The sequence below is a fragment of the Nicotiana tabacum genome, chromosome 22 (assembly GCF_000715075.1).
Source record: "Nicotiana tabacum cultivar K326 chromosome 22, ASM71507v2, whole genome shotgun sequence".
Taxonomy (NCBI): Eukaryota; Viridiplantae; Streptophyta; class Magnoliopsida; order Solanales; family Solanaceae; genus Nicotiana; species Nicotiana tabacum.
In genome coordinates, this window is record NC_134101.1 from 163,147,513 (window position 1) to 163,174,517 (window position 27,005).

Sequence of the window (27,005 nt, forward strand, 5' to 3'; positions counted from 1 at the left end):
CAAACTAACCGACCTAATCACATGCTAAGTAAGAATCTCAAAACGATCAAAAGAATCACATGATGATAAGAACAATATAATACTCTTAATTCATTGCATTTGTTTATTGTGAATAATTAGATTTTAATTCTCCTATGATTCTGAATTAGTGGACAATATGTCATAGACTAGGATTTAGTACACAAGTGCTAGTAATTGGATAAATCTTGGACATACAGTTTCTTCTTTAACAAATAACGACCATTTTCCCTAAATAGATAAATCACTATTCATCTTTTTTTTATGATCATTTCCAAAACTATGAGATGGAGTTCGACAGGAATATCATTAGCGGATGAAATCAAATATCCTTTTCCTCGTCGCTAAATGCACCGACATGTCACACCATCATCAATTCAATCATCCTTATACATTTGTTTTTTACAAATATTTAAATTTATTGATTGCAAACCCTTGTATTTTAGAACAAGAATTTAAGAGTGCACGAGGTAAATTTACAAGTAATGCATGAAAGGGGGCATTACATTACGTAAGTGGTGCACTTCTAATGAACGAAAGTGTTGACAGTGGAAAATGGATTATTTAGTATATTTACCAAGTTCTAGGGGAAACGCCAGCCTTGAGGTGGAGCTAGAATATTAGGTACAAGTTCGTCTGAACCTAATAACTTTTATTATAAACTGTGCATTAGGAAATCCTTATATATATATATTTACAAACTCAGTAACTAAGATGAGCTATAGGTTATTCGATGGCGTGTAAATTGAGAATCCATAAACTTCGAATTCTGATCCACCAACCCGGTGTACTTAGCTCCCGCTAGGTGCATATAACTTAAATTATTTACCAAATATCATATTCCAATATGTTAAAAGTAATTAGAAAAAATATGCAGATATGCAATGAAGTTCACATACTAACATCCATACGTGTAAAGATCTTAGTAATTTATAAGAAGGATTGCATTTTTTTGGACACTTTAATGCAGTATCAAGAATCTGGAATGCCTGCGTATCTAACAGTTTCAACGCCTTATCTGAAAGAGACCTTGAATTTATTCTTTCCTTTCTCTTTCTTTTAATTTAACTGCAGGACACACGTCGCTGTTATTCTATAAATAGCTTCAAGGGGTTTTGGATTTCATCATCACTTCAACAACTGATCAACTCACCTCGTCAAATTAATATCAGTACTTTCTCTTTTTGTCCCATCTTCCTCTTATTATGGAGACAGTGAAAAAGATGGTAGCAGAAAAGCCAGTGGTGATGTTCAGCAAAAGCAAGTGTTGCATGTGTCACACTATAAAGACACTAATATCAAGTTTTGGTGCTAACTTAACTGTATATGAATTAGATGAACTTTCCAATGGCCTACAATTGGAAAAGGCACTGTTGGCATCAGGGAGAAGGCCTAGTGTACCAGCAGTTTTCATTGGACAAGAATTAATTGGTGGTGCTAATGAGATCATGACTCTCCATTTAGAGGGAAGGCTTATTCCTTTGCTCAAGAAAGCTAAAGCTATTTGGTTATAGTAGCATTTATACAGTGTATATCTACCCTCCTTTTTCTTTTTTTAGACATTTGGTATTCGAAATCTACTGGCACGATTACTTCGGATCCACTTTCTAATATGCCGGTAAAACTTATGAACAAGAAGATGAATAGTAATGGCTAGTAGTTTGGTTTGACAGCAATGTTTACGGACTTGAATGTAGTCATTTGAGCATCTTTTCTTTAACATGCTCAATGGAAGTCTCTGTTTTCCCAACAGAGATGTACTTAATGTTTCATAAGCATTTACATACAATGTCATAGACTTGTCGATTTTGGGTTGTGACTTCCACGAAACTCTTCATTCCTCTTATCGCTCACTTTTTTTATTCATTTGTTGTGAAACCATCGAGGAGTGGGTTTAGACTCTGACTCTCACCCCTGTATTCAAAGCAAATAAACCAAAAAATTTAAGACTAAGGAGCTTTTTTTATTTTTATAATAGTCGTGTCCGGGTCAGCTTGCACGCAATTTCGACAGAGTATGTGTTAGCTACCATCATCAAAGGTACCAGGTAACTATATGTTACAACCCATATCCACACGCGCTAGTTCATGCCATATATTAGTTAACATAAATCCAAGAAGGAATTATCTTTGAGATGATAAGAAGTTAATCCTATTGGTCTTAAGTGATACAAGGGTGTATAAGGGTGATTAACAAGTATTAGAAGTTAAACGAATCAAGGATGTTGTAACTCGTATTTTCAGGTAAACCTAGAGGTTCTTAATACACTCAAGAGGTCATGTATTAAGGTATTTGAATCATATAATATCTGTATCATAAGTCTTGAAATCAAACGAGTTATGAAATAAAAGTCGGACAAACGTTGTCGCAACTTAGGTTCATAATTTAACTTAAACATTAGGTCAAATGTTTCTAAGCTTTTCTCCTAATTTACAAGGAATTACGGGGTGATATATCCACCAAATTAAAGATCTATGAGTCTAGTTTCCAACGCATTAAACCGTTTGTCAATACAATCTCGGAGTATAGACATATTCATATTTTTGCAAGCCTGCGCAGATTGGTAGATGACAAGTAGGTGCATCACCTGCTTGCCAAAATGATAGGACAAAATTAAAAGACCTAAGTCGGCCAAGAGAGGACTTTTAAGGGGTTATGAACTCAGTTATTTCATCCATATTTCAGACCCTCAAAACCAAAGTTAACCCCTGCAACTCCTCCCCAAAAATCCCACACAAACCCTAATCGATTTTCCCTCTCTTTCAAGTTCTATTTGAAGGTAAAACCTAGAGTTTGAAGAACCAAAGGAAGTGCTGAGTTATCCAACAAGTAAGGTAAGTTACTGTCATCTTTCATACATTTTTCTCTGCTGTGAATTCATGGTAATTCGTTCTATACATGTAAGAACTCACGGGACTGTGATCGGAAGCCGTGAGTTCGAGTTATTCACTTGTAGCAAACTATTTTGTGGACTATTTTGTGTTGCTATTGGGCTGCGTGTTTTACTACTATTTTGTGGAGTTTTGGAGGTGGAAGGGTGTGGAGAAATACCATATATATGTAGGGTTGTGGGCTGATAGTTATTCGTAATATTTCCAGGTCGTTTGACACGACTACGGTGGCCGTCGCATGTATGATGTAATTAGGTTGTGCGTGGACTGTTTTGGGAGGCTCAATATGTTTATTATTGATGTTGTTTGGGCTGTTTGGTGATTGTTTTGAATGGTGTGAAGTCATATATATAGGGGAGGTGTTGTCCGTTTCAACGTAAAATAGGTTGTGGTCGATACATAATAGTTATGACGCTTAAATGATAATGATAGTATCGTTTCTCTTATTGTAGACTAAGGAGTTGTGACAATTGCATAGCTTGCGATTGGGGCAGTATATACAAGGTATGTGAGGCTATCCCTTTCCTTCTTTTGCACGACTCCGATTGTACATAATGTAATGAACGAGCTTCCAAAGATACTCTACTCTTAGAAGCTAGCAGTACTTACATTGCTTTCCCTCTTATGGAACGATTGATGTTAATGTTGCTTCTCTTATTCTTATGTTATCAATGTTGTTGGTACTTCCTGATTCTTATAAGGTTCATAGTGAAGAGTTAGTCCTAATAATGTGTACAGAGGATACCGACCTTACGTCACTCCGAAAGGTTTAGAATGTGATTCCATGAGTCGAGCATGCATTATATATATGTATCTATTTTACTCTACCGAGCCACGCTATAGTTGGCCGGGTACGGCACCTATTGTGCAACCACTGATCAGTTGGGTTTTACCGAGCTCTACGTGGTCGGGTACGATTCTACCGAGCCTTATGATGGCCGGGTACTTTTTTTACCGAGCCTATTATGGCTGGGTACGATATGATGATGATGATGCCCACAGAGGCGTATGTTTTAAAAGTTTATGTATACATACATATGTATCATGCATTTCATGTCAGTAGCCCTTAGAGGTACTCAGATGTTCCAGGTTGTATATTCTCTATCCCTGCTTACATTACTGTTCGTATTTATGGTTCTCTGCCTTACATACTCAGTACTTTATTCGTACTAACGTCCTTTTGTGTGTGGACGCTGCATGTCGTGCTGCAGGCCCTGATAGACAGGCAAGTGTAGCTCCCCCACCACAGTAGGTTGTCCAGTTCAGCAGTGATTGGCGAGATCCCTTCTCCGGACTTGCCGTGGTCTTGGTATGCATTTTTGTTATAGACATTATGGGTATGTCGGGGCTCTGTTCCGGCTATGTTGCATCACTTATGTTCATTTAGAGGCTCATAGACAGGTGTCGACTCATGTATAGTTTGGTATGCCTTGTCGGCTGGCTTTTGTTGTATAGTCTTTCATGGTAGTGTGGTAGCTCGTACCTTATATGTAGTTTCTTGATTGTCTGGTCATCCCCTGTTATGTATGTTCATGACATCATATTTTATTGTTGGTTGTCCATGATCCAGGTCTACCATTTATATTGATCTCGTCAACCCTAAAAGATAATAAAAAAAGGTTAGATAAAATGTACGTTGGTGCTCGGCAAGTATGGTCGGGTGCTAGTCATGGCCCTCCAGTTTGGGTCGTGACACAAACAACCTCCAATTTGGATGAAAGATTTATAAAAAAAATTACCTAGTATTTTTGCCACTAGATTTGAACATGAGACTTTATAATTATTGTCTCACTTTATTGACCACTAGGTGGTACTCTTGAATGCAAATCACAGAGGGGGGTTATTGGCGTTATATAATTTCTAAAATCAGCGTAAGAATGGATATCCATTCCTTCACATTGTGAGCTATGAACTAAACAAGCTTCCCAAAAGTTTCAAAAGTGTGATCAAGACTTGTTCAGGCTGTTGCATAATTAGATTGTGACAATGTTGTTTCCTTTAATGTATGTGTCTCTTCTTAAAAAAACTCGACGAATCTGTCTAATCAAAGGAAGTTAACAAATTCTTCCTCATCCTTTAAACCTTGAGTTTCCACTTGGAGATAAGTAACCCATCATAGCCACATTCGTTGTTTTATTCTTGCACATATTCCATATCTTGATTCTCAACCTTCTCTTCCAATTGCTCAGTTTCCCAGTTTCCTGTCCCTCACTTTCTTTGAACTTGGAATGTCTAGTACTCTAGTTGCTATTCTATGGTGATTCTTCACTTGAGTATCAACTTCTGCCTCCTCCTGAAGCTGCATATGCTCAAATTTCTCTCTTCCTGTCTTTCTAGTGGCTCAATATCATGAATTTGACTTTGACAGCGTAATATAAGTTTAACTTTCCACTATCAGTCTATTTTAACTTGTAATAGGTAACCTATTTTATTTTTCAAGTTACTCAACTTTGATTACGTGCTTGGAAAGGTCCTAAAGTGAAGGACGGCATAAACGAAATCAATGTGTTCCAATTTCTGTCATATATAAATTCTTTTAAACTGTAAGTGCAAAGAAATTAAACTCCAAAGTTTTTGATATTTCACAAATACGGACAAGAGTAAAAAAGCTCAGTTAATTCCTCAGCCACAAAGAAAGACAAGGTGGTGAGGCGCCCCCTCCTCTAAACAACTCAAGTTAGACACAAACATCTTTCGATTCCCATGGCCTCAGCGACATCTCCACCAGCTCCATTCACCTTCCTTTCCAGCAACCAAAGCACTGAGCACAGAACATATGGCCGATGGTTGACAACAAAGCAGAGAAGCCAACATGGCAGTTTCCAAGTTTGTGCAACCCAAGAAGGCCCCAGTAAGCGACAACGTGCTCCTCCTGGTGTTGATACAAGAATTCACTGGGAGAATGAAGATGAAGGCTGGGTAGGAGGAAGTAAATCACAGTCAGCACAAGAACGAATCAAAGCAGACGAAAAGAATCTCCTTGATGAAAAATTCTCTGACCTGCTCAACAGTTCAGCTGATTCTCACTACCAGTTAATCTTCATTTTCTATCTCCAGAAAGTTTGCTATTATCTTATCTCTAAATGTGTGGCTCACAGTTCAAAGGAGAGAGTTTCCATTTGTTGCTTCTACTTCCCTTAATTTAAGGATAAGAAAAGGATATACATAAATATAATTGCCTGTTCTGAGAAAATGCACACATGATATATCAGAAGGGATAAAGTTCAATCAGAAAATTCTAATTCCAATGTTTCAGAATCTTTCCATAGCACGGGGAAAATCTAATGATCATTCTAAGTTTGTGAATTCAGGTTCTTGGGAGTATCTGCAACTGCTGATCTGGAGGAAATTAAAGCTGCATATAGGAGGCTATCAAAGGAGTATCATCCAGATACGACTAACCTTCCCATAAGAGCAGCATCAGAGAAATTCATGAAACTAAAAGAAATTTATGATGTCCTGAGTGATGAGGAACAACGTCGATTCTATGACTGGACACTAGCTCAGGAGGTAGCAAGCCGAGAAGCTGAGAAAATGAGAATAAAGCTGCAAGATCCGCGCATGCTAGAAATAGAAAACTGGGAATCCGTTCCAGATATGGTGGACAGACTTGGTGGAAGGAACATGGAGCTGAGTGATCAAGCAAAATCTGCCCTCACATTTGATATCTTGATCATTATCTTTTCATTTTGTTGCATTATATATGCAATATTCTTCAAGGAACAATATTAACAGAAACAACCATCCATACAATTGCTCAATGTATGATACATGATACTATCAAAGACAACAGCATTCTATACTGTCTACACACTTCATGACTTTCTTCGAATAAGTATTGTACAAAGATGTTAAGAAACTGTGAATTGATGAATAGTCGAAACATGTATTGAGTAAAATATTTGCACTCAAATGTCTGATTGAGCTTAAGGTTACCATAGTGATTTTAAAAGAGAATGGCAACAAAAATAAACCATTTCATATGGCAATGGATTGGGTCGGGAAACAAAACAATTGGAGCTTTAGTCATGAACATAGCTAAATTATATTTCTATTGAGCTTATAAATGTACATTATTTTCTCTTCATTAGATTATTGATAGAAAGGAAGCAACAATACTCTCATATATCGATAAAATCTTTCATGACGGGGCTATGTTTCTCAATGTTGGCCTGCCTTCGCCAGTTACCCACAGCCCGCTTAACAGTATCATGGGCCTTCTGTATTTCATCCGAAGAAAATTTGTGTTCCACAATGCCCAGTGGACCAGGTTGTAGTACCTTAACTACAGTTTCCACATCCAGCTCCAGTTGCCTGTTAAAACAAGCACCAAAATATGAACGGCTCACAGAAACTCATTGTCAACAATATGAACTCATGTGTCTCATTCTCATCTATAAAAGCAAATTATGACAATCCAACTGAAGAGTACTTTAAAGCTCAGTTTGCATTTAAATACCTACTCTTTAATCAATAAACTAATACTAAGAACCGAAGAAACTCCAAAGTTCATGCTAAATAAAAACAAGAGTTTATTGTTTCCTGCTAAGCCAATATGTAATTCTCAAAAGCTTGACAAGTTCTAAAATTCCATTTGCTCTTCCAATATCAAATGAATTACAATCCTACCAGAGAAGTTGACGCTTCCTTTCAACCAAAAAGGAAAAAGATACTAGTGGTATGTAAAATAAAATCCCGTCGACAAGGTTTGGTTGCTGTAAGATATAAATCCAACATTTTGACCATTTACAAGGCACTGTGTTAGAGAACTTGCTCAAAAAATGTGCAATCTTTGTTGATTAGTGGCTTAAACATTATCATCTACCAAACAATGATTTAAAAGACGCGGCAGGGGCTCAAATTCAAAGTCCACAAATATAAGGATCAAGATCCAAAATCGGATAAAGTTGGTCACCAGCTAATGTCAATCAATTAACTATACTTCCAGCCTACTCTAGTTGGGGTTGCCGATATGAATCTCTGCATCCATTGAGCCTCCTCTAATTCTCAATCCCTAAGCGTTGATTATTTTTTTGCTTTTTTCTAACAGAAAAACACTGAAACAAACTTATGTAGTTAAGTCTCATAAATAGTGCACAAGAATTATGCTGAATACACTTCAGGCGAACCCCAGAACAATGTAACCAAATACAGCTAAAAATGCAGTACAACCATCACATAGAATTACGTGATCAGCAATGTACAACATGAAGAAAAAGAGAATACGGCAGAGAGAAATTACTTGCATACATTTAGGGGTCGTTTGGTAGGGTGTATAAGAATAGTGCGGAATAAGGTGTATTAGTAATGCATGTATTAGTAATGTTGTATTAGTAATGCAAGCATTAGTTATGCAAATATTATTTCTTTATCTATTGTTTGGTGTGGTGTATTAAAATTATAATGCATTGCATAATTTTTAAAAAAAAAATAGTTGCTTACAAAAATGCCCTCCATATTCTCTACCTTTAAGAGATTTTAAGGACAATTTTATCTTTAACCATGCTAATGCATGCATTAAAGCCTTGGTATTACTAATGCCATGGTTTTCTATGCGTTACTTATGCATAGGGTAATGCCAAGTATGGTGTATAACTAATACAAGTATTAGTTATACACAAGTTGAAAAAAGATACCAAACAATGTATTAGTAATGCATAGAGCTAATGCTTGCATTATTTTTTCTAATACCTCCTACCAAACGACCCCTTAGTATAAAAATAAAGCTTAACATATCATAAGAGATGCTACTTCAAAAAGAAAATTTGAAACAAAAACTTCCGGTTGATTGATTCCAAACCTACTTAACAACAACGACAACAACAACAAACAACAACAACAACAACAACGAAAAAAAACTGAAAACAATGGTTAAGAAACCCGAATTACAGACTCATCAAAAGAATGAAAAAAATACAGTGGGAGAAGCCAAATTTCAAAGCCTATAATCAATCAACTACACTTCAATCCCAAATTAGCCCATTTCAACTATATGACCCCTTTGTATTAGTTGCTCTCTGTTCAGGTTCATTTCATTATAATATCGTAACTAGACTATTGTTTTGTAGCCTAATAAATATTAATTAAGATACGAATAAGGAATGAGAAGTAGAATTACCTGAAGAGCCTGGAGAAGGGCAACACTTTGCCGATTTTGTCCAACGACAGAGGAGGCATCTTCCTTCTACCTATTCACCCTAAAAACTATTCTCACTTCTAAAGATTTTCTATCTGATTAGGGCTTCCGCTACAAGGAAAAGGGGCTGCAGACTGCAGTTGTGGGTCTTCGCTCGAGTTCGGGTCGGAAAGGATCCGACTCCGCCGAGTTTCATGTGCGGAAATGACACAAGGTAGCCAATTTTAAGCATATTGCTTAAAATAAAGAGAAATTTTAGTAAAGTAATACTTATCTTTTAGTGGTAATTAGTTATCTATAGATACCATTTGCTATATTATGGATTGTAGATACGTTTTCTGTTGTTATATGATGTATTTAAGCTACTGTATTCATGAATACATTAGCAAAAATAGGCGTGAATCAGGGAAGTCCAGTTAATCAGTTGTTGTATTCGAGTGTTTTCGACTGTATTCATGGCGTGAAACATGGGATTACGGCTGAACAGATTATTGTATTCGATTGTATTCACGGCGTGAAACACCGAGAATACACTATTTTTAAACGGAAAGTGAATCAATTAACATAACAGACTCCTAATATAACTCAACAAACTCAATTATAACACACAAAATTTGTATTTCCAGTTATAAAAAAGATTCTCAACCGAAAAATACCCCAAAACATAGCAATCTTCAGAGAAATTATATAATACATCTAAATACATAAATTATATTAATTAAAAAAAATATATGAATACATTCATGGCATATAGCGAGATAGTGAATACAATGAAAAACATAGAATATAGCGGGATACATTGAAATATAATGAAAAAAAGACAGTAAATACAATAAAATACATGGAATACAGCGAGATACATTGAATTACAATAAAAAAAAAAGATAATGAATACAATGAAATACATGAAAATACAACGTGATACGTTGAAAATACATTAAAATATATGTAGAAATACTCATTGATCTTCGGGTACGCATCCAAATTCTGTATTTTACTAATGAAACTATCCATATTTTGAGATCCTTACACTATAATTTCTCTACAAATTATTAAAATACATACAGAAATTCAACCAAAAAAGTGGATTTGAGTTTTTCTTAAACGCCTTGTCGATGAAAGATGGATCGCCGATTATTGATTTTACGAATCACGCGTTTCAGCGAATTTCGACATAGAATTGGCGAGTTTTGCTCTTCGTCCTAATCCTCCTCTGATTTTGTGAATCTGATAGGTTTTGTTATTATGAGGGAAAGGACAGAGAAGGCGAGTTTTGCTCTTCGTCCTCGTCCAAATCCTCCTCTGATTTTGTGAATCTGAGAGGTTTTGTTATTATGAGGAAAAGGACAGAGAACATTCGCCGGAGAAGTGCGTCATCGATGGGGGAAGAGAATGGCATGTATCAAAGTAGAGAGAGAAAGAAAAATAGTGTAACTGAATAGCGTATTTAGTGACTTAGGGATAGGAGGTAACCAAAATTAGATATTTTGCTATAAACATTAAAAGGTATCTATAGAATATAATTTTTTTAAATGGTATTTATTTAAAATAAATAAGATGTTAACCTTTGCTATAGGAGGTAAAATTCCTAAAATATATCCACAGTTTACACTATTTAAAGATTAGCCAATTTTGTTCAAACTTCAGGACGCGGTGTCCTAGAGTTTAAACCACAAAATTCAAACTTCAGGACATCGTGTCCTAAAGTTCAAAAATTGTATCCTGAAGTTCGAATTTTATATCCTGAATTTTACATTAGTACTTAAAAAATTCAGGACACTTAGTCCTGAATTTCAAATTAGCAGCTCAAAAATTCAGGACACTAAGTCCAAAATTTTCAAATTCAGGATACTTAATCCTTCAGTTTGACTGAATTGGATAATCTTTAAATATATGGTAAATTGTGAGTATTTTAAATAGCGGACTTAAAAGTAGCTATTGCTGCACTTCCCCCTTAATTTTTCACGTTGTCCTTTCCTCTTTTTCTATTTTTTTCTTCCTCTGTTAGTTTTAGTAATAGGAATTTAATATCACAATTAAGAAGTCACACAACTTTTGTTTGATTATTATTTTTATTTGTGTACAATTATGATTAATAGTACTACTATTATGGAGTTTCAATATGTAAATATTTTACTAAGAAATTGAAGTTCAATTGAATTGCAAAAATTATTATTTGACTTAGGTATTTCAAATATGTTATTCTTTTCGAACGGGAGAATTGCTAATGTCTTAATTAAACTTATGTAAATTTCAATCGTCAGCTATTGTGAGACAAATCGTCAAATGCGTGACCAACAAATCTGCTAACTATTTATATTCCACACTCTTTATACCCTATATTGAGCATTCATAGACACACACCTACACGCACACATTATTCTCAAAATTATTAATCATTTCTTGAAAAATGTTAGTTTAACGAAATTGTTTACTTTGATATATTACCCTATATCGAGCACTCATAGGCACACACCTACATGCACACATTATTCTCAAAATTATTAATCATTTCTTGTTAAATGTTAGTGTAACGAGATTGTTTACTTTGATATATGACGTATCTTGGCATCCTTATAGTCCAATGATTGACGAACTGTCACGAAGATAACGTCAAACATTTTTGCCACAACGGTTAAGATAGTGATTAAAACTCAAAAAAAAAAAAAAATATCCCTCATCTTTTTTCTTTTAAGGCAATAAATATTTATTTAATAACCAAATCAAAACAGAGTTACATCGAGAAAATATTCCTGTTTTTGTAAAAGAGAAGCAGTATAGAAACTAAACATAAATGATAGGAATCTCCAGTTACATGATCAATTTCATATGATAAAGCTATTACATATTATAAGAAATTTGAAACATGTAATATCCACAAGAAAAAAGAATTTAACCAATGTTCTAGAAGTAGGAAATATCCACAAGAAACTATTTTATTTTGTTTGTTATGTTACTACATTTAAAGAAAATTCTAACAATTCAAAGTTGCTGAAAGATCTGATTTTGAAGCTATTATTAGCATACATAAAAAGTGGAGATTCCATTGGATCACACATAACATATGGAGTTGATTAGAACAAGTAAGACCTGATTAGCTGTATTTTATTAAAGGGGCATGCAGCAGCATTATTTGGCTGTTTTCTTGGATTTCCTTCGTTTTGTTTTTGCTTGCTTCTTTGAATATATATGTTTTTGTGGGCTTCTATGTTTTGTGTACGCCATCATTGTAGCCACGAGCATTTGATCCTTTGTTCCAATTATACAAATTTCTCGTGGACCTAATTAAACATTATTTGATAGATCCCTTTTGGCTGCTCTTGCATGCTCTTAATCAATTCCCGAACGGTTAATCATCTAGTCAATACCTCGCAAGCAGAAAAAAAAAAAAAATTGGAAAATGTAGAAGCCTTTGTAAAATCTTTAGAAGAAATTAACGTGCAAGTTTTGACAAGAAATTAACAATAAGCAAATTTCCAGTTTGACCAAACAACCACAGATTTCTTCGTATTCTTTCACTACTAGAAATCCGGTAAATACCAACCAGAAAACCGACCAACGTTGGTCGGTTATAGCTAATTACCGATCAAAACGTGTCCAAATACGTTTGGTCGCTATTTTGATAGTCGTTTTAATATACCGATCAAAGTTGGTCGGTAATTACCGATCAAGGTTGGTCGGTATGTTAAAACGACCATCTGAAGAATTTAAAATATTTACTGACCAACTTTGGTGTCGGAAACGTATTTTAATAATTTAATTTTACCGACCAAAGTTGGTCGGTGTATTTAAATTATGTTTTTTTTATTAATTATTAAATTTAAAATTACTGACCAAAGTTGGTCGGTAAATGAAAATATATATATTTTTTAAAAGAATTAAAATTTAACAATACCGACCAAAGTTGGTTAGTAATGTTGAATTCTGGGAATTTCTTGTTCATTAACCGACCAACTTTGGTCGGTAATTGTAAATTATTTTTTTTTTTAATGATTACCGACCAACTTTGGTTGGTAATTTGCAGAAAAATATTTTTTTTAATTAGAAACCGACCAACTTTGGTCGGTTTTCTGGGTTTTAAATTTGGCATAAAATGCCTGTTTTGGCAGCTACACCACCTGCCAGCATACCAATACACCTAATAGCAAACATACAACAACAACAACAACAACAACAACAACACAACAGCAATCAATAAATACATTAAGACTAATAAATTAAAGTTCAATTGAACATAAAAATCCAAAACCAAGTTAAAACTTATTACAACTAGTTCAAAACGGGTTATATTTGTCTAGTTCAAAGTATATAAAAGTCAAGGAGTATTTTGTACAACAAATCATCACCATCTGATGAACTTTCGTCTACAAGAAGGTATCGAGAAGGGTCTTGTAGAGAACGGGAAGAACGATCACGGGGAGGACGGGAGGAACGATCACGTGCAGGTTGAGCCTCTAGCGATGACTCACGAGACTGGGGCAACAGAAAAGCTCCAGTAGGTAGGAGAGTTATGATCTCAGCTTGCATACCAAGGAATTGATCATCTCTAACCATTTCTCTTTCCTTGGCTGCTTCTAGCTCGGATGTGAGCTTTGTCATAGTCTCCCATATAGCGGAGAGGCTCTCCCCATTAAGTTGCTCCCCTTGCGAGGAAGTCCCTATTCCTTGCATTCCACACTTATAGCGATGAAACTTTTTAGTAGGAAGCCCATATACCTTCCCCCATTTTGGACCGCCAGCAGACTCCATCCATATTCTTTCAGCATCCTCGTCCGAAGGTTGGGTTGGCCAGCCCGATTCACCGGCTTGTAACGACCCGGCCGGTCATTTTAAGAATTAACGTCCTGATCCCATGTTAACTGCATTTCCCATGTTTGTTCCTACTATTGTGAGTTTCCGGGAGGATTTATTTGGAGTTTCGGAGAGTTTTGGAACACTTAGTCCCTAAATGAGAGTTTAAGTTTTAGAATTTGGACCGTAGTCGGAGAAGTGTGGAGATGGCCTCGGAATGGAATTTCGTCAGTTCCGTTAGCTCCGTTGGGTAATTTCGGGCTTAGGGACATGTTTGAATTATGTTTTAGGGGTCTGTAGCTTATTTAGGCTTGAAATGCGGAAAGTTGAATTTTTGAAGTTTCCGGTTTGATAGTGAGATTTTGATATCGGGGTCAGAATGGAATTCCGGAAGTTGGAGTAGCTCTGTAGTGTTGAATGTGATGTGTGTGCAAAATTTAGGTCATTCGGACGAGGTTTGGTAAACATTTTGATCAAAAGCGTAAATTGAGAGTTTTTGGAGTTCTTAGGCTTGAATCCGATGTTAAATTGGTGTTTTAATGTTGTTTTGAGCGTTCCAAAGGTTGGGACAAGTTTTAATAATATTTTAGGATTGGTTGGCATGTCTGGTTGAGGTCCCGGGGGCCTCGGGTGAGTTTCGGGTGCTTAACGGAAGTTGAATTGGATTTAGGAAAATTTGATGTTGGCTGAACCTGTCATAACCGCACCTGCGTGAATGAGACCACAGGTGCGGAGCCGCAGAAGCGGCTAGGAAACCGCAGATGCGGCCAGATGAGGAAATGCTAGAAGGCGCAGGTGCAGAAGTGTTCACGCAGGTGCGTGACCGCCTATGCGGTAAATTGGTCGCAGGTGCGAAAATGGGAGATTAATGAATTATCGCAGGTGCGGTTGAGTTTTCTTAGAAGTGGGACCGTAGGTGCGATCCCCTGGCCACCGAAGCGGATTTGCTGGGCAGCAAATAAGACATTTCGAAGGTTTGAAATCAAAAGTTAGAAAATTGATTTAGAGCTCGGGAAAGGTCAATTTTGGGAGGATTTTGAAGAGGAAATCAGTGGATTTGGGGCATCTGGAGTCAAGTACTCGTGGCAAGAGTGTGGTTTCGGGTTGATTTTGAGCCGGTTCGAGGTAAGTGGCTTGCCTAACCTTGTGTGGGGGAAACTCCCCTTAGGATTTGGTATTATTGATATTTGAAATGCCTTGTACGTGAGGTAACGAGTGCATACCTGTGCTAATTGTTGAAAATTCGATTTTCATTAAGTAACTATAATCATGTTTCCTTTTCTGTTTATACTACTTGTAATTAAGCATGTTGTTAGCTTATGGAAGCATGTCTAATTGACTTAATTGCTTTATTTGCTCAAATTGCCTATTTGGATTATGTGCAACATGCTAGGCTAGAAATACCTATTTTACCTTGGCATAGAATTTGAAAAGAATTGTATATTCTTCGTGTTGTTGCTATGTGTTTACTTTGGGACTACGAGACAGTATCCCGGGAGATCTCCCCTACAAGTTTACTTTGGAACTACGGATCGGTATTCCGGGAGATCCCCTTGCACTTTTATATTGGAACTATGGGACTGCACCCGGTAGATTCCCCTAGTACTGAGTATTTACATTTGGGACTATGGATCGGTATTTCGGGAGATCCCCCCGCACCATGAGTTGGACTACGGGACGGTATCCCAGGAGATCCACTGGATATTTATATTTGGAACTATAGGATGGTATCCTGGGAGATCCCCGGTTGTTATCTCTGTGTTGAGCTGTATTCCTTCCGTGATTATTCGTCTCTGTTGTAGTTGTTGTTGTTTTTTCTATCTTGTGTTACTTCTTACTGTTGCACTTAAATATAGTGTCTCATTCTGTACTGTTATACCTTGTTTTTCACTTAAACTTAGTAGGGCCCTGACTTTCCTCGTCACTACACGACCGAGGTTAGGCTTGACACTTACTGAGTACCGTTGTGGTGTACTCATGCCCTTTATGCACATGTTTTTCATGTGCATATCTAGGTACTCCGATTCAGTCCTACCACCCTTTAGGAGAGGCTATTTTTCCAGATACTTCGAGGTATATCTGCCGCGTCCGTAGACCGAGGACTCCCTTTCTATTCTCTCTTTAAGTATTAGCCCTTATGTATTTTCTTTTGTTTGACATTCTAGAGTTAGATACTTGTAGACATTCAAAAGATTTTGATTTCATGAGATTCCGGGTTTTAGGAAATGTAGTTTCAGTTTTAGAGTTGTATTGTATATGCCGAGCGGCATCTTATATGTTTTATTTTTGATATTTTTCTATAATTTTGGCTTTCTATTATTTTCTGTTTCTACAATTTGTTAGGCTTACCTAGTCGTAGAGACTAGGTGCCGTCACGACAGTTCAAGGAGGAGAACTTGGGTTGTGACAAGTTGGTATCAGAGCTTTAGGTTCATAGGAGTCATGAATCACATACCGTTATATTAGAGTCTTGTGGATCGGTACGGAGACGTCTATACTTATCTACGAGAGGCTTTGTAACTGTTAGGAAAATTCCACTTCATTTGATTTTCTTGTTGTGCGAGATTTTTCATATCACAATTCTAAACTTTTGTCTTCTATTCTCTCACAGATGGCGAGGACACGTACTACCAGAGATGATCAGGCATCCGCACCCCCTATTGGAGCCATCAGAGGTCGGGACCGGGGTAGAGGCCGAGGACGCGCACGTGGTGCAGCCAGAGCACCCGCGTGAGCTGCCACCGAGGTGCCACCAGCAGTTCCAGCCGGAGTCCAGGCACCTGATACGCCTACTGCTACTACTGCTACAGCGCTCCAAGAGACTCTTGCGTAGTTCATGAGCATGTACACCACTCTGGCTAAGGCAGGGTTGCTTCCCCTTGCTGCAGCTACATCTTAGGCCAGGGGAGAAGCACAGACTCCCGCCGATCGCACTCCTGAGCAGCGAGTGCATGTTGATCAGGTCCCAGAGATTATTCCTGTATAGCCTACAGTCCCAGATCAGCCCGAGGACAGGGCATCGACTTCCAAGGATGAGCAGTTGAGGCTTGAGAGGTTCAAGAAGTACAATCGTCTTGTATTCAATGCTCTAGCATCAGATGATGCTCTAGGATTTCTAGATGAGTGCCACCGTATTCTCCATACCATGGGTATATCAGGATCGAGTGGGGTTTCCTTCACTACCTTCCAGCTTCGAGGAGCCGCCTATGAATGGTGGCGTACTTATGAGTTAGACAGTCCGGATGAGGCATCTTCCCTGACTTGGACTCAGTTTTCAGATATGTTTCTGAGAGAGTATGTTCCTCAAAGCCTCAGGGACACATGGCACGCAGAGTTTGAGCATTTGCGCCAGGGTACTATGACTGTCTTGGAGTATGCTATCCTTTACACTAGCTTGGCTAGACATGCCCCAGCCTTAGTTTCTACTGTTTGCGAGAGGGTTCATTGGTTTATTGAGGGGATTATTCTCAGCACAGGTCCAACATGGCTCATGAGTTGGAGATGGATATTTCTTATTAGCAGGTGGTGAGCATTGCTAGAAGGATAGAGGGTATGCATGCTAGGGATATAGAGGACAGGGAGGCCAAGAGGTCTCGAGAGTCGGGCCATTATTCTAGTGCTCGTGCTCCAGCTGCAGTTCGTCATGGTAGGGTTTATATGAGTCGCCCTGTTCATTCAACTCTTCCAGCAGCCAGTGGTATTCTAGCTCCTCTTAGGCTTCAGGAGCCTTATTATGCACCTTCAGTATCTAGTGCGCCTCCTACACAGGGTGCTTTCAGTGGTCAGTCCAGCAGACCTATCCCGAGCCAGTCACAGCCGCCACGTCCTCCCAAAGCTTGTTTTGAGTGTGGTGACACACGCCATATGGTGAGGGATTTCCCCAGACTTAGGAGGGGTGCACCTCCATAGACTTCTCAGCCACAGCATGCCCTACAGAGTTCTTAGGCTATGGTTACAGCTCCAGTTGCTACCCTACCTGCTCATCCAGCTAGAGGTGGAGGTCGGGGAGGTAGAGGTCGCCCTAGAGAGGGAGGCCAAGCCAGATATTATGCCCTTCCTGCCCGTACCGAGGCCGTCGCCACTGATTCTGTCATCACAGGTATTGTCCTAGTTTGTCATAGAGAGCATCGGTTTTATTCGATCCAGGCTCCACCTATTCTTATGTGTCTTCTTATTTTGCCCCGCATTTGGGTGTACCTCGAGATTCTTTGAGTTCCCTTGTTTATAATTCCACTTCTATGGGAAATTCTCTTGTTGTGTACCGCGTTTATCAATCGTGTATGGTTGCTCTTAGTGGTTTTGAGACCAGAGCCGATTTATTACTGCTCAACATGGTAGATTTTGATGTTATCTTGGGCATGGACTGGTTGTCTCTCCATTATGCTATTCTTGATTGTCACGCCAAAATTGTGACTCTGGCATGCCAGGTGTACTACAAGTAGAGTGGAGGGGTACCTTAGATCATACTTCCAGTAGAGTTATTTCATTCTTTAAGGCTCAACGTATGGTTGGGAAGGGGTGTGATGTGTATCTAGCTTATGTGAGAGATGTCAGTATTGATACCCCTACAGTTGATTCAGTCCCAGTAGTACAGGATTTTTCTGATGTGTTTCCAGCTGGTCTTTCGGGCATACCGCTCGATAGAGATATTGATTTTGGAATTGATCTTTTGTAGGGCACTCAGCCCATTTCTACTCCTCCGTATCGTATGGCCCTTCCTAAGTTGAAGGAGTTGGAAGATTAGTTACAAGAATTGCTTGATAAGGGTTTCACTCGGCCTAGTGTATCACCTTGGGGTGCTCCTGTCTTGTTTGTGAAGAAAAAGGATGGTTCTATGCGTATGTGCATTGATTATCGCTAGTTGAATAAAGTTACAGTGAAGAACCGGTATCATTTCCCTTATATTGATGATTTGTTTGACCAACTTCAGGGTGCCTGAGTGTTTTCTAAGATTGACTTGCGTTCAGGTTACCATCAATTGAAGATTCGGGAGCCAGATATCCTGAAGACTGCTTTCAAGACTCAGTATGGTCATTATGAGTTCCTTGTTATGTCATTTGGGCTGACCAATGCCCCAGCAGCCTTTATGCATTTGATGCACAGTGTGTTCCGGCCATATCTTGACTCATTCATCATTATTTTTATTGATGATATTCTAGTATACTCCCAGAGTCAGGAAGATCATGAGCAGCACTTGAGGACAGTGCTTCAGATCTTGAGGGAAAAGAAATTATATGCAAAGTTCTCGAAATGTGAGTTTTGGTTGGATTCTGTGGTATTCTTAGGCCACGTGGCATCGAATGAGGGTAATCAGGTGGATCCGAAGAAAGTGGAAGCAGTGTAGAGTTGGCCCAGATTGTCCTCAGCTATAGAGATCGACAGTTTTTTTGGCTTGGCGGGTTATTACCGTTGATTTGTTGAGGGGTTTTCATCTATTGCGGCCCCTATGACCAAGCTGACCCAGAAGGGTGCTCCGTTTTAGTGGACGGAAGAGTGTGAGGCAAGCTTTCAGTAGCTCAAGACAGCTTTGACTACAACCCCAATTTTGATATTGCTTACAGGTTCGGGGTCTTATACTTGATGCCTCGAGAATTGGCCTTGGAGGGGTATTGATGCAGGACGGTAGGGTGATTGCCTATGTATCTAGACATTTGAAGGTACATGAGAAGAATTATCCTATCTATGATCTCGAGTTAGCTACTATTGTTCATGCCTTGAAGATCTGGCATCATTATTTGTACGATGTGCCTTATGAGATTTATACTGATCACGATAGTATGCAGTATCTGTTCAAGTAGAAGGACCTTAATTTGCATCAGAGGAGGTGGTTAGAGCTGCTGAAGGACTATGATAACACTATTTTGTATCACCCGGGCAAGGCCAATGTGTTGGCCGATTGCTTTGAGTCGACGAGCAGAAGTTTGGAGAGTTTGGCTTATTTACCAGCAGCGGAGAGGCCCATGGCGATGTATGTTCAGGCCTTAGCCATCCAGTTTGTGAGATTGGATCTTTCGGAACCCAGTCGGGTTCTAGCTTGCGTGGTTTCCCGGTCTTCCTTGTTTGATCATATCCGGGAGAGTCAGTTTGATGACCTTCATTTGCTTATACTCAAGGATAAGGTTCAGCACGGTGATGCCAGAGATGTGACTATTGGTGATGACGAAGTATTGAGGATGCAGGGTCGAGTATGTATACCCAATGTTGATGAGCTTGGGGAGTTAATTCTAGAGGAGGCCTATAGTTCGCGGTATTCCATTCATCCGGGTGCCGCGAAGATGTACCAGGATTTGAGGCAGCACTATTGGTGGAGGCAGATGAAGAAAGATATAGTTGGGTTTGTAGCTCGGTGCCTCAATTGTCAGCATGTGAAGTATGAGCACTAGAGACCGGGTGGGTTGCTTCAGCAGATAGAGATTCTGGAGTGGACATGGGAGATGATCTCCATGGACTTCGTAGTTGGACTCCCACGGACTTTGAGAAAGTTCTATGCCATTTGGGTGATTGTGGATCGACTGACCAAGTCTGCACACTTCATTCTTATGTATACTACCTATTCTTCGGAGCGACTGGCGGAGATTTATATCTGGGAGATTGTTCGTCTGCATGGTATTCCAGTTTTCATCATTTGAGATAGAGGTACTCAGTTTATATCACGGTTTTGGAGGGCCGTACAACATGAGTTGGGTACTCGGGTGGAGTTGTGTACAACATTTCACCCTCAGACGGACGGACAGTCCGAGTGCACTATTCAGATTCTTGAGGATATGTTTCGTGCATGTGTGATTAATTTTGAAGGGTCTTGGGATCAGTTCTTGCTATTGGCGGAGTTTGCCTACAACAACAACTATCAGTCCAGCATTCAGATGGCACCGTACGAGGCCTTATATGGTATGTGGTATAGATCTACGGTGGGTTGGTTTGAGTCGGGTGAGGCTAGATTATTGGGCACAGACTTGGTTCAGGATGCTTTGGAGAAGGTTAAGGTGATTCAGGATAGACTCTGTACAGCCCAGTCTAGACAGAAGAGTTACGCAAACCGGAAGGTTCGTGATGTTTCCTATATGGTTGGAGAGCGGGTTCTGCTTCGGCCTTTGCCTATGAAGGGTGTTATGAGATTTGGGAAGAAAGGGAAGTAGAGTCCGAGGTTTATTGGTCTTTTTGAGATATTGCAGCGTATTGGGGAGGTTGCTTATGAGCTTGCCTTACCTCCCAGCTTGGCAGGAGTTCATCCGGTATTTCATGTTTCGATGCTCCGGAGGTATCATAGTGATCCGTCGCATGTGTTGGATTTCAGTTCAGTCTAGTTGGACAAGGATCTATCTTATATTGAGGAGCCAGTGGTGATATTGGACAGACGGGTTTAAAAGCTGAGGTCAAAGAATATTGCATCAGTAAAGGTTCAGTGGCGAGGTCAGCCGGTCGAGGAGGCGACTTGGGAGACCGAGTAGGATATGCGCAGTCGTTACCCTCATCTTTTCACTACCTCAGGTATGTCTCAATGCCCGTTCGAGAATGAACAGATGTTTATGTGTAGGAGGACGTAACGACCCGGCCGATCGTTTTAAGAATTAACGCCCTGATCCCTTGTTAACTGCATTTCCCGTGTTTGTTTCTGCTATTGTGAGTTGTCGGGATGATTTATTTAGAGTTTTGGAGAGTTTTGGGACACTTAGTCCCTAAATGAGAGTTTAAGTTTTAGAATTTGGACCGTAGTCGGAGCAGTATGAAGACGGCCTCAGAATGGAATTCTGTCGGTTCCTTTAGCTCTGTTGGGTGATTTCGGGCTTAGGGGCGTGCTCGGATTGTGTTTTGGGGGGTTCGTAGCTTATTTAGGCTTGAAATGCCGAAAGTTGAATTTTTGAAGTTTCCGGTTCGATAGTAAGATTTTGATATCGGGGTCTGAATGGAATTCCAGAAGTTGGAGTAGCTACGTAGCGTTGAGTGTGACGTGTGTGCAAAATTTCAGGTTATTCGGATCAGGTTTGATAGACTTTTTGATCGAAAGCATAAATTGAGAGTTTTTAGAGTTCTTAGGCTTGAATCCGATGTTAAATTGGTGTTTTGATGTTGTTTTGAGCGTTCCGAAGGTTGGGACAAGTTTGAATAATATTTTAGGATTGGTTGGCATGTTTGGTTGAGGTCCCGGAGGCCTCGGGTGAGTTTCGGGTGCTTAACAAAAGTTGAATTGGACTTAGGAAAATTTTGATGTTAGTTGAACCTGTCACAACCGCATCTGCGTGAATGGGATCGCATGTGCGCCGCCGCAGAAGCGGCTGGGAGACCGTAGATGCGGCCATATGAGGAAAGGCTAGAAATCGCAGGTGCGGAAGTGTTCACGCAGGTGCGTGACCGCAGATGCAGTAAATTGGTCGCAGGTACAGAAATGGGAGATTAATGAATTATCGCAGGTGCGGTTGAGTTTCCGCAGAAGCGGGACCACAGGTGCAGTCCCTGGCCGCAGAAGCGGATTTGCTGGGCAGAAAATAAGACGTTTCGAGAGTTCGAAATCAAAAGTTAGAAAATCGATTTGGAGCTCGGAGAGGGCGATTTTGGGAGGATTTTGAAGAGGAAATCAGTGGATTTGGGCCATCTGGAGTTGAGTACTCGTGGCAAGAGCATGGTTTCGGGTTTATTTTGAGCCAGTTCGAGGTAAGTGGCTTGCCTAACCTTGTGTGGGGGAAACTATCCTTAGGATTTGGTATTATTGATATTTGAAATGCCTTGTACGTGAGGTGACGAGTGCGTACTTGTGCTAAATGTTGAAAATTCGGTTTTCATTAAGTAACTATAATCGTGCTTCCTTTGCTGTTTATACTACTTGTAATTAAGTCTATTGTTAGCTTAGGGAAGCATGTCTAATTGACTTAATTGCTTTATTTGCTCAAACTGCCTATTTGGATTATGTGCAGCATGCTAGGCTAGAAATACCTGTTTTACCTTGGTATAGAATTTGAATTGAATTGTGTATTCTTCGTGTTATTGCTGTGTGTTTACTTTGGGACTACGGGAGGGTATCCCGGGAGATCCCCCCTGCATGTTTACTTTGGGACTACGAATTGGTATTCCGGGAGATCCCCCTGCACTTTTATATTGGAAACAGGATTGCACCCAGTAGATTCCCCTAGTACTGAGTATTTACATTTGGGACTACGGATCGGTATTTCGGGTGATCCCCATGCACCATGAGTTAGACTATGGGATGGTATCCCGGGAGATACACTGGATATTTATATTTGGGACTACAGGACGGTATCCTGGGAGATCTCCGATTGTTATCTCTAGGTTGAGTTGTATTCCTTCCGTGATTATTCATCTCTATTGTAGTTGTTGTTGTTCTTTATATCCTGTGTTACTCAAACTGTTGCACTTAATTATATTGTCTTATTCTATATTGTTATACCTTGTTTTTCACTTAAACTCAGTAGGGCCCTGACCTTCCTCGTCACTACTCGACCGAGGTTAGGCTTGGCACTTACTGAGTACCGGTGTAGTGTACTCATGCCCTTTCTGCGCATGTTTTTCATGTGCAGATCCAGGTACTCCGACTCAGTCCTACCACCCTTGAGGCGAGGCGATTTTCCCAGAGACTTTGAGGTATATCTATCGCGTCCGCAGACCGAGGACTCCCTTTCTATTCTCTCTTTAAGTATTAGCCCTTCTGTATTTTCTTTTGTTAGACATTCTGGAGTTAGATACTTGTAGACATTCCAAAGCTTATGATTTCATGAGATTTCAGATGTTGGGAAATGTAGTTCCAGTTTGAGAGTTGCATTGTGTATGCCGAGCGACATCTTAAATGTTTCATTTTTGATATTTTTCTACACTTTTGGCTAGTTTTATTCTATTATTTTCTGTTTCTACAATTTGTTAGGCTTACCTAGTCGTAGAGACTAGGTGTCGTCACGATAGTTCACGGAGGGCAAACTTGGGTCGTGACACGGCTGGCTGAGTGCGGATGAATTCCTCCACGTTAGTTTGGTAGCGACCCTATACGAAAATTTAAATTGAATTTGTATTTCAAAATTTATATAAAAGTTTAAAAAAAAAGTGAAAGCTTACATATACATTACGTATTCCAAAAATTAAATTATATTAAATATAAAGTAAAAGTTCAATTTATATCTTACGAGTTTAAACATAAACTAAAAGTTCAATTTATACCCTAAAAATTCAACTCATACCTAAAAGGTTCAATTTATATCCTACAAATTCAATTCATATCTTAAAAGTTCAATTCATATCTTAAAAGTTCAATTCACTAGAGCAAAATCTAAAAACTAAAAGTTCAATTCATATCCTACGAGTTTAAACATAAAGTAAAAGTTAAATTTATATCTTATGGGTTTAAACATAAACTAAAAGTTTAATTTATATCCTAAAAGTTCAACTCATACCTAAAAGGTTCAATTTACATCCTACAAGTTCAATTCATATCTTAAAAGTTCAATTCACAAGAACAAAACCTAAAAACTAAAAGTTCAATTCATATCCTACGAGTTTAAACATAAAGTAAAAGTTCAATTTATATCTTACGAGTTTAAACATAAACTAAAAGTTTAATTTATATCCTAAAAGTTCAACTCATACCTAAAAGGTTCAATTTACATCCTACAAGTTCAATTCATATCATAAAAGTTCAATTCACAAGAACAAAACCTACAAACTAAAAGTTCAATTCATATTCTACGAGTTTAAACATAAACTAATAGTTCAATTTATATCTTACAAGTTTAAACATAAACTAAAAGTTAGGATTATATCCTAAAAATTCAACCCATACCCTAAAAGTTCGATTCACAAGAACAAATCCTAAACCCTAGATTCTAACTAATCTATTAAAGACAATACAAAGTTAATAATTCAATTCCAACTAAACTATTCAAGACAATACAAACTCAAACATTCAATTTATACCATATGTAATCAATTCAATTAAAACAAGACATAAACCCTAGATTTCTATAAAATACAATGTTAAATAATCAATTGAAACTAATTCATAGCTAATAAACAATACATTAGATTTATACACAAAAGATATAAGTTGTAATTCAAACCTAGAATTTTTAGGAGGTGGAGAAGGAGAGACGCAGAAGTGGCAGCGGCGACGGTGCGTCGGCAGCTGGGCGGGGCGATGCGAGGTGGGGAATGGGATTTGTGTGAGGGAAATAGAGAGGTAGAGGTAAAGGTATTGAGTGGGAGTTTAAGGAAGTTTGAGAAGAGAGATATGAAAAAATGGGGGGGATCCCGTATATTTCAGGTCTGTTTTCAGACTTACCAACGAACGTTAGTCGGTATTTGTGTTGACCTTGTTTGAAGTAAATTTTGTGTTTCGAGGCCTTAAAATCTCTTTTTGTCTCACCTCGATTTGCGTGCACAATCCGAGCGCGTTTCCGAAAAGCGTTTATGTGAAAACTAAGTAAAATAAGGCAATTAGCTTTTAAAATTAATTAAAGTTGAATTTGGTAAATATTCTTGGTAAACGGACCCAGACCCATGATCCGACGGTCTCGTAGGGTCTGTATTAAAATATGGGACTTGGGCGTATACCCGGAATCGAATTCTGAGGTCCCAAGCCCGAGAAATGATTTTTTGAAAGAAATTGTTGAACTGAAATTATAAGAGTTTTTGGAAATGAAAAGAGGTTTGAAATTGATGGTATCAGGCCTGTATTTTGGTTTCGTATCCCGGTACAGGTCTTATATAATAATTAAGTTGAATTTGTGAAGTTTGGTAAGAATCGGAGTTCGTTTAGTATAAGTCGGACCCTTATTTGAGAAAATGGTAATTTTGATATTCTTGAGTGATTTCATGAATTTGAGGTTTAATTCATAGTTGTTGATGTTATTTTTTATCACACGAGCAAGTCCGTATGATGTTTTTGGACTTGCGTGCATGTTTGGTTTGGAGCCCCGAGGGCTTATGTAAGTTTTGGATAGGCCACGGAAAGAAATTGGACTTAGGAGCAATTGCTGGTATCTAGTTGCGAGATCAGGCTTCGCAATTGCGAAGTGGACAGGCTTGGTAAATGTGACCATAGTGTCGCAAATGCGAACCAAGCCTGGGCAGGCCCTTTACGCAAATGCGAACATTGGTTGGGAATTGCGAAGCCCTCCCAATCGCAAATACGATGTTTCCTTCGCAATTGCGAAGGTGACAGGATTTTCCCATGGTCGCAAATGGGACAGATTTTTCGCATTTGCGAAGACAACAGGTTCCAAAGGGGTTCGCAATTGCGAACTCTGGTTGCAATTGCGACATCTACACCTGTGTAAATCCTAACATAGACGAAAATTCTTCATTTTTCAAACTCCCTCAAACCCTAAGCTCTCTTAGGCGATTTTCTAAAGAAAAGTTCTTCTCCAAATCAATTGTAAATCATTTCTAACTCATTTTCTCCAATCTATAACATCTTTTCACATGATTTCAATTCAAAATCAAGGGTTTTCATGGGGGAAATTGGGTTTTTTGGGTAGAACTTAAGATTTTCAATTTTTGGGGATTTGTACCTCGATTTGAGGTTCGGGTTCAAAACAAATTATATATTTGAGTTCGTGGGTGAATGGGTAATCGGGTTTTGGTTCGAACCTCGGGCTTTGACCTTGCGGGCCCGGGGTCGATTTTTGACTTTTTGGGGAAATCTTTAGAAAATCTATTTTCATGCATTAGAATTGATACATTTAGCATTTATTGATATCGTTAAGTAAATTTTGACAAGATACAAGCGAATTGGTGGTGGAAATAAGAGGTAAAGTGGTAGTTGAGGGTTGAATTGTATTCGTGGCATTGAGGTAAGTGTTTGGTCTAACCATAGCTTGAGGGATTAGGTGTAACGACCCGGCCGGTCGTTTCATGAATTACCACTCCGTTTTCCCCATTTTAGCTTCTTATTGTTTTGTTTAGTTGCATTATATATTATCGGGTTGATTGGTTCGGGTTCGGAGAGGTTTTGGTATGGTTTGAGACACTTAGTCTCTTTTGAGTAAGCTTAAGTTGAAATAGTCAATAGGATGTTGACTTATGTGGAAAAGGGCTCGGATGTGAATTTAATTGGTTCAGATAGCTTCGGGAGGTGATTTGGGACTTAGGAGCGTGATCATAATGTGTTTTAGAGGTCCGGAGTAGATTTAGGCTTGAATTGGCGAAATTGAAATTTTTGCGTTTTCTGG

General features: G+C 38.7%; 2 protein-coding genes and 1 long non-coding RNA gene across 3 annotated transcripts; 2 read left to right on the plus strand and 1 right to left on the minus strand.

Annotated features, from left to right (window-relative positions):
* The first annotated feature begins 1,241 nt into the window (after positions 1-1,241).
* LOC107760714 (monothiol glutaredoxin-S2-like) lies at positions 1,242-1,532 on the plus strand. Its single transcript, XM_016578813.2, has one exon. It carries the CDS (start codon positions 1,242-1,244, stop codon positions 1,530-1,532), a length of 291 nt encoding a protein of 96 aa, XP_016434299.2.
* A 3,884-nt stretch (positions 1,533-5,416) lies between these two features.
* On the minus strand, positions 5,417-6,214 carry LOC142176441 (uncharacterized). The gene is made up of 2 exons (XR_012705060.1): positions 5,910-6,214; positions 5,417-5,824 (listed from the first exon to the last, which is right to left on the minus strand). It is a non-coding gene; the product is annotated as an uncharacterized LOC142176441 (long non-coding RNA).
* Positions 5,585-6,822, plus strand: LOC107760712 (NAD(P)H-quinone oxidoreductase subunit T, chloroplastic-like). The gene is made up of 2 exons (XM_016578811.2): positions 5,585-5,941; positions 6,221-6,822. The coding sequence occupies exons 1-2, from the start codon at positions 5,613-5,615 to the stop codon at positions 6,639-6,641; spliced, it is 750 nt and encodes a 249-aa protein (XP_016434297.2). The 5' UTR covers positions 5,585-5,612; the 3' UTR covers positions 6,642-6,822.
* Positions 6,823-27,005: the final 20,183 nt, after the last annotated feature.